A 12,997-nucleotide genomic window follows, 5' to 3' on the forward strand; every position below is an offset into this window, starting at 1 on the left:
CCTCGCCCATTCTGTTTAAGTGACCATACCACCTGAGATTAGCTCTGCTAATGCATTCCTGGATGCTGACAATGTCAAGTTCTTTCCTAATATCCTTGTTTTTAATATGATATTGCCATTGATGCCATCTGTTCACGCTTATAATCTTTCTCAGGACTCTCATATCTGCGGTCTCTAGGCTTTGGTCAAGTGTTTTACTTCTGACCCAGCTCTCAGATCCATAAGTTAAAACTTGTTTAAACACTGTCTTGTATACAGCTAATTTAGTGTTCCGACTAATTTCTCTCTTATTCCATATGAATTTATTCAATTGACTTCCCACCATACCAGCTTTGCTGATTCTGTTGTCTATTTCTATATTTAATTTACCATCTTCAGTAAAAATCGTGCCTAAGTAGCTGAAATGTTTTACTTGTTCCACAGGTTCTCCATTCACAACACAGTTGACATTTTCAGTGATTCTGCCTATTTTCATTGTCTTTATCTTTTTATTGCTGACCTTCATACCATATCTATTACAACAGCTATTCGATTTAGTCGGAGAATCTTGCAGACTTGTAGCGGATTTATTTAGAAGTATAACATCATCCACATAAAGCAAAGAGCTGACATTAACATCTCCAATTTTGATATCATGTTTAATACCCCTTTCCTTCATAATGTGATACATATAGATAATGAATAACAGAGGGGATAATGTACATCCTTGTCTCACACCAGATTTAACATTAAACCATCTTCCTGTACACTTCCTACAATTCTAACTGCTGACTTACAACTCAAATAAAGACTAAGTATTGCTTGATATAATGCCCCATTGACACCATATAATTGCAGCGCATTGAATAGCTTCTCTCTTGGCACCTTGTCATATGCCTTTTCCAAATCGACAAAACTTAAATACAGATCTTTGTTATATTCCCATGCTTTCTCGACTATATGTCGTAAAGTGAAGATCTGATCCTGACAGCCTCTATTTGGCCTGAATCCAGCTTGTTCTTCACCAAGCTTTTTTTCCACAATTCTTCTCAACCATTTCTCAAGTATACTTGCATAGATCTTGCCAGGAACACTAAGTAGAGAAATACCTCTGTAATTCTCACATTCAGTTTTATTTCCCTTTTTATATATTGATATTATGAGAGCTCTACTCGAATCATCGGGAATTCATCCCTCTGTCCAGGCTTTCTGAACTATGCAGTGCAGCCACTGTAAGACTCTTATACCACCATACTTCAGCATTTCTGGTCGAATATCATCTACTCCTGCTGCCTTTCCACATTTCAAGCCTTTGATGGCTTTTTCTACTTCAAGTATGGATATATATTCCTGACTGCATGTCTGGTCAGTGTTTTTTACCACTGTGCCGTCATCACTGCTTGTTTCATTTAGCAGTTTTTCAAAGTAATTACTCCATACTTCAAGAATATCTTTTTCTCCCGTTTTCATGTCACCTTTATCATCTCTAACTCCTTTTACAGCACTCTTTCCTAGATTCCTAAGCTTCTTCAACAACCTCCAGAATATTTTACCACCTTCTTGATATTTATTTTCTATATTCTTGCCAAAGTCCTCCCATGACTTTTGTTTAGCTAGTTTTACACAGTGTTTAGCATTCTTGCATTTGTCTCTATATTCTTTAAGAGCACAAGCTGACTTATTTGACAGAAACTTTTGATATGCTTTCTTCTTTTCCTTCACTGCCTCTTTAACTTCCTGTGTCTACCAGGGAGTTCTGATTTTTTTTATCCTTGCAGACAACCTCACCACATGCCTCTCTGGCTGAATCAATCAATGTTTTCTTCAGAGTTTGCCACTGAATCTCCAAGGTTTGATTCCTGTTCTCAAACTCTTTCATTTTTTCTTCAATAATCTTTGTGTATTTTAGTGTACAGTTCACATCTGAGAGCTGCTCAACTTTTATTCGCTTTAAAACTTTCTTACATGTCATTCTTTTCAATATGAAATTCAATTTTATCCTGCTCAAGACTAAATAGTGATCACTTCCAATTTCAAATCCTCTGTACACTCTGGTGTCCTGCACCAGGGAGAAAACATCACTATCAACAATAACATAGTCAATGAGACTTTTCTTATTCCTTGCCTCTTCTCTCCATGTGAATTTGTGCACATTTTTATGTTGGAACATGGTGTTAGTAATAACCAGTCCATGTCCTGAGCAGAAATCCAACAGATATTTGCCATTATTATTAGCTTTGCTCTTTTCTTCAAATTTTCCCAAAATATTTTTGTATGTCTCACAATCATTTCCTACTCTGCTATTTAGATCCCCAACAAGGACCAACTTTTTCTTTTTCATTGTGTCAATTGCTTTTTCTAAAGCCTCAAAGAATTCCTCCAGTTCTACCTTAGTAGAATCTTCTGTGGGACCATAGACACAAATAAGTCTCATTGTCCAGTTCCCCATTCTCATATTTGCCCACATTACTCTACTTGAGACTGCCTGCCATTCAAGAAGATTAGCCTCGTATTTTGTGTTGAATACTATGGCTACTCCTTCTTTTCCTTGATTGTCATTGCCTGAATATAACAATTTGTGTTTATTGCTCAGAAAGATCTCACCAGTTTTGGTCTTTTTTGTTTCAGTCACCCCTATTATGTCGATCTGGTACTTATCTAATTCCTCAGCTAGCTCCATTTCTTTGCCATTCAGGCTTTTTTAATGTTGATAGTATCAATCTTTAACTCTGGTGATGTTGAGTTGGGGTTTGTTTTCAGATTTGTTCCAGTAGCTGACTTTTCGCTGTTCGCCCTGGTTCCCTGACGAAAACAACGGGGCCTTGTTTAACCGGGCGACGCCCCAGCCGGCATGAAATTTTGTCATGTTGTGCCATCGTTTTTTATTTTGGTTGAACCAATAAGAAATACAATTTGGTCGGCTAAATCCCAAATTGCCAGCCCACCCTCATTTGTTCAGTATCCAAGTAGATACCCAACAGGGTGCATTACGAGAAAGTGAAGATTGGACATTGGGTCAGAAGCCCTGGTAGGTTCTCCGCATTCCTTTAAAGGCTATGTGGAGTCTCCTGTCAGTTATACAGCTTTGACCCTTAAGCACCCCATGCAAAATAGTGTTGCTAGATAATACTTGACTATTTATTTCAAAATAATTGCAGATGCATGGTAGGCTTTAGTTTATAACAGAGGAGATACCAAGAAATTATATAATTGGTTTTAATCCTTCCAAGGAAGCAAAATAATGTTTTGCATGTTAAATATATTCACATTTGAGCTTCTTGTATATAGAGGCTAGTGACTTCACATCACTTGAAATATCAGAAAATATAGAACACTACATAAATATGATATTAATACAACCTTCAAACCTGCAAAATTAAAAAATATACTCACATCATCCAGAGATCCCCTTTCCTACCTTGCCCACCCATGGTTTACAAAATTCAGTGCACCTGAAACCTACCCTACATAGGGAGGGGGAAACATGGTGCACCATCCCAATAAGAAAAGAGGAAGATAAACATTGCATTAAATTCCTTTTCTATGGTAAAACAGGCCTGTCAGACCATATACTTCAAGCATGCAAAATTAAAAAGTATACTCAGCTCATCCAAAGATCCCCTTCCCTACCTTGCCTACCAACAGAATCCACTGGAAAGCCACCAACTCCTCACTGGACCAAAACTTGATTTGAAAGAAAGCTCAAGGAAGCCTGGTGAGATGCTGTAACATCTAACATCCATCTGAATCTAAACAAGAATAATGGATTAGCAATTCCAAGAATCTTGAGGATCCATCTGCAACCTATATAGCATCCAGAATATGACAGAACCCAAACATAAGAAAACCTTAATATTAGAACTGTAGAGATGTGTTTAATGTAGTTCTGCTATAAAACTTTATTTTTATATATTTAGATTTTTTTTTAATCTGTATATTTGTTGAAACAATACAACTGGGACAAACTAAATAACCCACAAATTGCAGCATCTTTCCACAACACATTAGAAGACAATATGGAAAACATTCTTAAAGATCCAGCTAATGAAAAGTATAAGGGTATCATTGAAGCAATAAACATAACATCCATCAAAATTCTTGGAAACAGTAACAAAAAAAGACTCTGGGAAAAATGGATTATCCCTGAAACTGAAAAATATATAGATGAAAGAAATAAAGCAAGGAACCTCTACCGCTTAAACAGGAATGAAATAAATAAAGATAAACTAGGCATTTTAAATAAGTCAATAAACTAATGACCAGAGACAAAGAAAATCAAATAAGTACTGCGAGGAACTTGAAAATTATAATAAAACTGGGGATACTAGAAACTTTTCAATGGGGGTACTTTTCAGATGATAAATTATATCTGTCATCATAAAATGGACTCCTTGGAGGTGTCACAAATAATAATAATAATAAAACAAAAAAGTGGAAATATTGTCACACATGACAAAAACGGTAGACTGCCATCAGTAAATTCGAACGATGAGAGAAAGGAGAAACTACTTTCAAGAATTACTGAATGTTGATAATCCCCAACATTCAAGTTAGCTGGCAGACCTTCATCTAACCACCACTACCAATAAATTGTGAAGACTTCACTGAAAAGGAATTAAAAATAGCAATAGATCAAACCAAAGCAGGAAAGTCCCCAGGGATTGATGGAATTATTACTATTATTACTATTATTACGGGCAACTCCAGGGAGTCATTAGACTCATCGAGGGAGGCCCCAAATCATATTCATCACAACTATCTAACATTCATACAGTATCTATCATACCTCGCCTTAAACTCATTCACTGTCACAGCATCCACTACAGACTCAGGGAGCGCATTCCACTCATTCACTACTCTAAAAGTAAAGAACCCAGCTCTAACACCTTTACTAACCACACTTTTGCCCAGTTTCCATGGATGTCCCCTAGTCCTCCCACAACCAGCCCTGTTCTCAAAAATATCTTCTGAATTAATTTTATAGAAACCCTTCAGTAATTTGAATGTCTCAATCATATCTCCCCTCCTCAGCCTATCAACCAATTTTTGCAACCCACAAGGATTAAACAAGAATATAATTTCTTGGCATCTTTAAAATTTAATTTAGTGAGAATGGCAGTGTGAAGCTAAATAGATTGCTGGTGAAAGGAGGACAATATGTGGTTAGTTAGGAAAATGCAAACTAGATGGTAGATAGATACCAAGAATGTGAGTTAAATGAAGAAGGAAAACAAAAGAGATGGCCTCAATGGGAGCAACAAAGTTAAAAATCTTGAACAGTGTGATGAAAAATTGTGGGAAGGGTGGGAGACCAGGAACAAGCAAATGTGCTTATATAGAAATGCAAGGAGTATTATGAATAAGAGTGCAGAATTTGGGGCTTTGATATGGTTGGTCAGTCTGCAAATCACTGGTGTCAGTGAGATGTGGTTTAGCAATTATGATATGCTCACTAGAGTAGAATATGATAGTTATAGCATTTTTCAAAAACACAGAAAAGATAAAAGAAGAGTGGGGTATTACTGATATCTCAGAAGAGCTGTCCTCTCCATGTGGAACTTGAAAGAAAGCAACTATATAATGGCTTTGAGGCAAGCATTGAGGGGATATTTAGTGAGGTGTTGCTACAAGCTGGTAAATGTAGAGAGAGAAATGATTCTGAAATTACTAATTATATGAAGAGCCAAAGGCTTCAATTCAGCAACATGAACTTATTTAAGTTTATATCGCCAAATTGAAGCCTTTGGCTCTTCATATAATTAGTAATTTATTAGGACACTTTCTTGGCAATTCTCATAGAAGGGATGTAAGTTCTGTTTGCTACAAACTTGGTATTAACTAGGTTTACCTACTCACTGATGAGACCTCAATAAAGGTTGAAACCAGTCTGGGTAGAGACTTTACACAGTAATACAGCTCCTAGCAGCTAAGTTCACATTATGGGTAAATACCAAGACTAGTGATCGTAGCTTGCCCCACCCTTACTATGAGTTGCCTCAGTTTGCACTACCAAATGGGTCAGGTGTTTCACTATCACGGTATTCGCTTACGCTTGGAATTGCTGAACTTTATATAGTTTCTATATTCAGCATGAAACTCTTTGAGTTTCTTACTCGGCTAAGAAACAATATGGGTTATAATAATAATGGGTGACTTTTATCTTGGAAGTATTGACTGGAAACAAAGAATGTGTACATAAAGAGATTAATTTCCTTGAGCTACTTAGGGTCAACTGCCTTATGCATCATATACTTGAAACAATAAGTGGGACACAAGTATTGGATTTAATATCATCTCCTACAGTAGTAATAGATGTTGGCACTAGCCAACATCTATTACAATTGCATCCAAACACACATACACTGTACTTACAGTGTGTATGTATATTTCGAAAGTTGCAGCATCCCCATGATTTCAAGCCACGAGCCGCCACTGGCAGAATGTATAAAACAATAGAGGTTAACATTTAAATGGAAGGAAGAACTCTGGCTGTAGCAGCATGTAAGGTCTTGCGATCTCCAATATTGAATGGCAGAGCTGCGAGAGTCTGGTAAACTATAGCTTAGGTTGCTATTAATGTGAACGGGGTTAAAAACAATTTCCTTAGATTCTAGAATCCGTCTCTCTCTAATTCATCATAGCATCTGTGAACGTTGTTAGTTAAATCCCAGCTTATTTGATTTAGGAGGCTTTCTTCATTAGAGTTTGCGGAAAATAATACATGGCTGGACAAGGTGCTGGTTTGAGTTCTGTTGTAGGAGATATCTCTCTGATCCTCTTCTAGGCAGAGTTCGATGGATTTTCTGTTTGACCATAGTATGGCTTACCGCAATTGCAGAGAGCTCTGTAGACACCAGGATATTGAAGATTATTATTGTCTATCCTTTGGACGGCTTAAGATTGAGCAAAGTTTGGGTAAAGTAGTGAAAAAAGTCTTGATATTGTATTTCCTTAAAATGCTAAAATTGGTGATAGAGAGCTAATATAAGGTAAGGAAATACAGCCTTTGGAATTAGTTGTATCTTCATTGTGTTGTTGATGGTGATGGTTAAACAATATTCTATTTAGAGTTCTAGAGTGTCCGTTGTTCTTGAAGGCATTTGAGTTCATTGTGAAGTTCTTGTTTGTCTGACAACAAAGATCTTGTTCGTCTGACAACAAAAATGACCCAGAGTTGAGATGATGCCTAACTTTTGTGGTGGATGGTGGTGTGAGTCCACATGAAGGTACCTGTCGCTGTGCATTGACTTTCTAAAAATTTAGAATTTGATATGTTCATCTGACTTGGTTAGTAGAATATCCAAGGCAATTTCTTTCTCTCTGTTAAAACCGAAGATATGTCTTTGTTACATAGATGATGTATTCCTGATTTGGCCACATGGTAAACCTCAAAATATTTCAAAATCACCTGAACGATATACATACATCCAAATATTAAATTCACATATGAGCTAGAAGTGGATGGCATCCTTTCTTTCTTGGATATTCTACTAACCAAGTCAGATGAAGATATCAAATTCACCTTTTAGAAAGCCGACGCACACTGACAGGTGCCTTCATGCAGATTCGCACCACTATTCACCACAGAAGTTCGGCTGAGCAAGATCTTTATTGTCAGATGAACAAGAACTTCACATTGAACTCAAATGCCTTCAAAATACCTTCAAGAATACCTTCTTCAATGGATATTCTAGGAGAACTAGAGTATCCATTGAAGAAGGGATACTCTAGGAGAACTATAAATAGAATATTGTTTAATCATCACCATCAACAACACAATGAAGATACAACTAATTCCAAAGGCTGCATTTCCTTACCTTATATTAGCTCTCTATCACCAATTTTAGCAAAAATTTTAAGGAAATACAATATCAAGACTTTTTTCACTACTTTACCCAAACTTTCCTCAATCTTAAGCCATCCAAAGGATAGACATAATAATCTTCAATATCCTGGTATCTACAGAGTTCTCTGTGATTGCGGTAAACTGTACTACGGTCAAACAGAAAAATCCATCGAACTCCACCTAGAAGAGCATCAAAGAGACATCTCCTACAACAGAACTTGAGCCAGCACCTTGTCCAGCCATATATTATTTTAGGCAAACTCTAATGAAGAAAGCCTCCCACATCAAATATGCTGGGATATAACTAACAATGTTCATAGATGCTATGATGAATTAGAGAGAGACGGATTCTAGAATCTAAGGAAATCATTCTTGACCCCCGTTCACATTAATAGCAACCTAAGCTATAGTTTGTCAGACTCTCACAGCTCTGCCATTCAATATTGGAGATCACGAGACCTTACATGCGCACAAGCCCATGATGCTACAGCCAGAGTTCTTTCATCCATTTAAATGTTAACCTCTGTTGTTTTATACATTCTGCGATGTATAAAAATCCAGTACTTGTACGGTTCTCTCTGATATTTTTTTATGTCCTTTTCACTTGCACCTGACGAAGTCTGTTCTCAGATGAAACCACTTGTTTGTATTAATAAAGTTTTAACTCAAAACCTCGGTTTTCAGTCATTAAATAATAATGACTATTATTTAATATTAATTTTAAAATATATATATATATATATTTTTTTTTAAATTTAATTTTACTTTCTAACCAGATGTCATGCTAAGATAAACAATTAAAACATCTAGATTTATCTTACATTTGTGTAGTGCCACGTAGCTTGTGTCCTGTGCATATGTATGTTTTTCTGATGATGACCTTGATACAGAAGTTGAAACTTCAAGTGTTATTTTCATAGTTATAAGTAATGACTCCAACACGTGGTTTTGTTTCCATAAACTCTTCACTATGAAATCTTAAACTGTGTTCACAGCTATCTCAGAACCTGCACTTCTAAGCAGCACACAGAAGGCATTGTTAGTTACAGCAAATGCTGTACCTAAAACTTTATTTAAAGTTATAGCGTTACTTAGAGTTACTGTGTGATTAACTGATCACACAGTAACTCTGCAGGGACATCAGTTATGATGTCCCTGCAGAGTTACCACTTAAAGCATGTGGTAACTCTGCAGAGACATCAGTTAGCACTAGAACTGTCTGCAGAGTTACCACATGCTTTAAGTTACCACAGCAGAGCTTCTGCAAACAAGCCACACTCAATCCCCCCCCAACATACCAAATAACATTTGGACTGGTGTCTTTCACACTGTTCCTGGACTGTAGATGATTGGAAAAGGTTTCTGTGGAGCATTGAATCACACTTCCAAATGTTTCACTCTGATGGTCATGTTTGGATCTGGAGATTACTTGGAGAACAGTTCTGGCAGAGCTACATCATTCCAATTCTTGAATTTGCTGTAGGCCCAGTAATGATATGGGAGTATTTCAATTGAATGTGACTTGTCCATTAGATGTGCTGCATCTACTTCGGCCAGTAGAGAGGTTAATCTTCAATAATGTCCTTCTCACTTTACATTCTCGCAACCTTTCCCCATAACCAACAGTCCAGTGTCCTAATATTGCCTTATTGTTTCTGGACCATCCATCATTTTTAGGTTTCATTTGCGATTTTGTGGTATAAGTCACAGCATCAAAGTAGCTAAAATTTATTAAGTTGCTATTATTTCACTGAATTTTAATCTAGCATTTTTCAGAGTACAGATGTACAGTACATAAGCACTGATAATCAGTTATTAACAGGAATAGTTCATAATTATAAAAGAACTAATGTCCTATCCTCTATAAAAATTTTTGCAAATGAGGGGGTTGCTAGTTCAGTATGTGTTTTTGAATGTGGTGTGGAGTCTTCTATTTATGTTTTTAGCTCTCCTTTTTAGAAGTGCCCTGAATATAGGGGGTGAGAATAGTTTTTCTGTAGTCTTGTGCATTTAAGGGAAACATCTAGTATTTTATAGGGATTATATCATTGGCTAAAAATGTGGGGTGAAGGTGGGTAAGCCAAGTAGCAAGAGCCCTAGTTAATTTTTAAGGATACTATATTGTTGAGCCTAGATGAGATTTAATTACTTGTGTAATATAAGTCCAACCTACATATCATATAAGCAACCCAACCCTCATCTGCTATAAGCAACCCAACCCTCCATCCATCATATACAAAAATATATGAATAGCCCATGACTTGGTTACTGTAACCAAGACATGAAGATTTTTCAACTTCTTTTCTCTTAAGGAACATAATGAAATACATGCACTGACTTCTCTATGGCAAGTCAAGACTTGAAAACCACACTTCAGATACCCTATCACACTGGATTAGATGAAAGAAAACCAGAGTGCTACCAAGAAATCATCATTATTATTATTATTACATGACACCTCCATGGAGTCCAAGGGACTCATTGAGGGAGGGCACCTACTCTGCTACTTTCTCCACCACTCAATCCACCAGCTACAACGAACCACAACTACCATCTACACCAATGCTTTCACAGACAATCACAAACATCCGTGCCCATGGCAGGATTCAAACCCACAGCCTTTTGACTGGAGAGCAGATACCCTAAACTACTCAGGCCAACAAGAAGCTGTTTTTGGGGACAGTAGCAACAATGAAACAATCCCCAAAACTCAAGTAGTGTGTTGCATTCATTATCCAAAAATCTGGAAGGCAGTTAAGACCAACTTCTACACCCATAAACTTCTTTTTGAACATTAGCGGGCACCAAAATAGGACATTAATTCTTTATTATGTCTGCTACAAGTATGAATTATTTCCATTCAACTCATTGTTAGTGCTCCTGTATATTTTGACACTGTTTTTGTAATAAGATGTTAGTTTGCGTTCCGGTGACATATTAATAGCTTAATAAATAAATCTTATTTTGCTACTTTGATGTTTTGAGTTATAGTGCAAAACTTCAGATGAATGCCTATTAGCACCTAATTTTGTCTACACTTCTCCAGAGCATTCTGCATCATAATGGAAACTGAGCGATCACCAGCTAGGTGTAATAAATTATATTTGGATTGCTTACATGAAATGTATTTTTTCATTTACTTATGACATCTTAAGTCTACTGGACAGATTGCACCATTTTTTCTCATTATGGAAACAGATATAAAATTGCTTTTCAAGGCTTTTTTTTTTTATCAGAACCCTCCCCCCCCCTTTCACACACACACATACACCAACTTTAGTTTCCTGTGCTATCTGTTTCAATATACTAATACTTTTTTCCCCTATGAAATCATCTTCCCACACCTTTACACAAATTTTGGGAATTGCCTCATGTTCAGTCCTCACTTTCCCCAATGAAAAATTAACATTATATAATTTATTTTTTATATCACTCCCATACATGAGAAGACCACAGGGTCTATAGCAAATAAATGTGTTTTGTGGGCTGGGGTCAAGACCAAAGTAATCTGTTGATATTCTGTTAATAGCTGGAGGCTGTAATCCATAAGGAGTACTTTATGGGGAACACTGTTCCACTGAACTGAGGTAGATGGAATGAAAGCTAGGAGTAGCAGGTTTGGTGAGTTAGCAGTTCAGCAGTAAAAAGATGTTGGACATCCTTTTATTGTTGCTCATGTTACTGTAGGCTTAGCAGAAATGGAGACATAATAAAGGCTAGTTCTGTGAGAGATGGGGTCATCATTCAACTAAACCACTCTTCTCTGAACAGCATCAAGACTTTCTTAAAGGATTTGTACAGAGTAAGCAACTGTATAATAAACAGTAATGTCTTGAGCAAAAAAGGATGCATATAATTTATATGCTTATAAATGTTTCAGAAAGTCAGCAATTTCATTTAGTTTATTTTTTCAAACATATTAATGCTACAAGATTATTATATAAAATGTGCATGTATATATGTATGAGTAGTAATTTTTTTCCTTTCAATGAATATTTTAGAAATGTAGATTGCAAGTTAAATTGTTAAAAATGTTCCTATAGAGATGGTTCTGTTTAAGTTGTATGTATCTGTATAAATGTATAAAATCTGTATTTTGAAGAAAGAAAAAATAATCATTTCAGACCTGGGAGAAAAAACTTGTTGAATCCAAAGCTATAGATCATGAACCAGAACCAGTTGTGAGTAGAGTTGTTCAGTCAACAACAGCACCTAGCCAACAGATTCAAGTACAAACACAAGCAACAACACAGATAGGAACTCCAGGTCTACCATTTTGTTTAATCTTTTGGATTTTAAAGTAAATTAAAAACTGATGAACGCAAAATAATAATAAATATATTAATAATAATATCAAATAAAGTTAAAAATTTCAACTTAATGAGTTACACAATTATTTAAAACTTCAGTGTGTATAACTTATGACCTCATTCATTGAAACAGGCTATAGTTATTCTGTATGAGTTATTGATTAAATAATAGAAAACTTGTTGAGTCTAATGGTCAAGTCTAAAATTCTGAAGGAAATTTTTATTGGTGATTAATGAATCCTCTTCCTGCAGTTTCCCATTCATGGACTATCTGATTGCTCAACAAAATCTTCATGCTCTAAGTTAAACTTATAATAAAGGATACTCCTTAGGAATGAAGCAGCAGAAGTCACTCACCCTCAGATAAAGCCAGACTTCTATGCTAGTGGGTCACAGATGGTAGATGAATTTCATCACCTGATGTAACATGCTTGCATCCAGATCACCACCCAATCTCCCCCCCCCCCCATTCACTCACCATTCCTTTCATATGGAGGTATTGGGTTTTTTCATCTTGCAAAACAGGTAAAACAATCAGAAGAACATGTATACTTAACAAACATAATACACTGCTGTCACCTTAGTTGTTTCAGCCATAATTCCAAACACTCCACCCCTATTGTTTCTATCATATAATTGAGTGGTGTTTCAGGTTATCAGATATCCTTTGCATTCTTTCCATGCTGAGTCTGCACCCTTTAAAAGGCACCCAGTATTGTGTAGCTATATGAATGCTACACAATTCTGGACTAAACTCGATGCTATTAGAACACTTAGGTCAGCTAATGCATAATCTTGCTGCCATTTGCTTGAATAGTGATTGTGAGAAGCTGCTGCTGCTGACATAATTTGATTCTGATGG

General features: G+C 36.3%; 1 protein-coding gene across 1 annotated transcript in view; it reads left to right on the top strand.

Annotated features, from left to right (window-relative positions):
• The window catches only part of LOC150097389 (transcription initiation factor IIA subunit 1-like), a 158,183-nt gene that overhangs the window by 68,878 nt on the left and 76,308 nt on the right, over window positions 1-12,997 (top strand). The window contains exon 3 of the mRNA XM_090407218.1: window positions 11,950-12,091. Within this exon, the coding sequence (XP_090263344.1) occupies window positions 11,950-12,091 (142 nt within the window). The remainder of the gene's footprint in view (window positions 1-11,949; window positions 12,092-12,997) is intronic.

Source organism: Typopeltis vanoorti, chromosome 17 (assembly GCF_054136105.1).
Source record: "Typopeltis vanoorti isolate ZY-2024b chromosome 17, IOZ_Tvanoo_1.0, whole genome shotgun sequence".
Taxonomy (NCBI): Eukaryota; Metazoa; Arthropoda; class Arachnida; order Uropygi; family Thelyphonidae; genus Typopeltis; species Typopeltis vanoorti.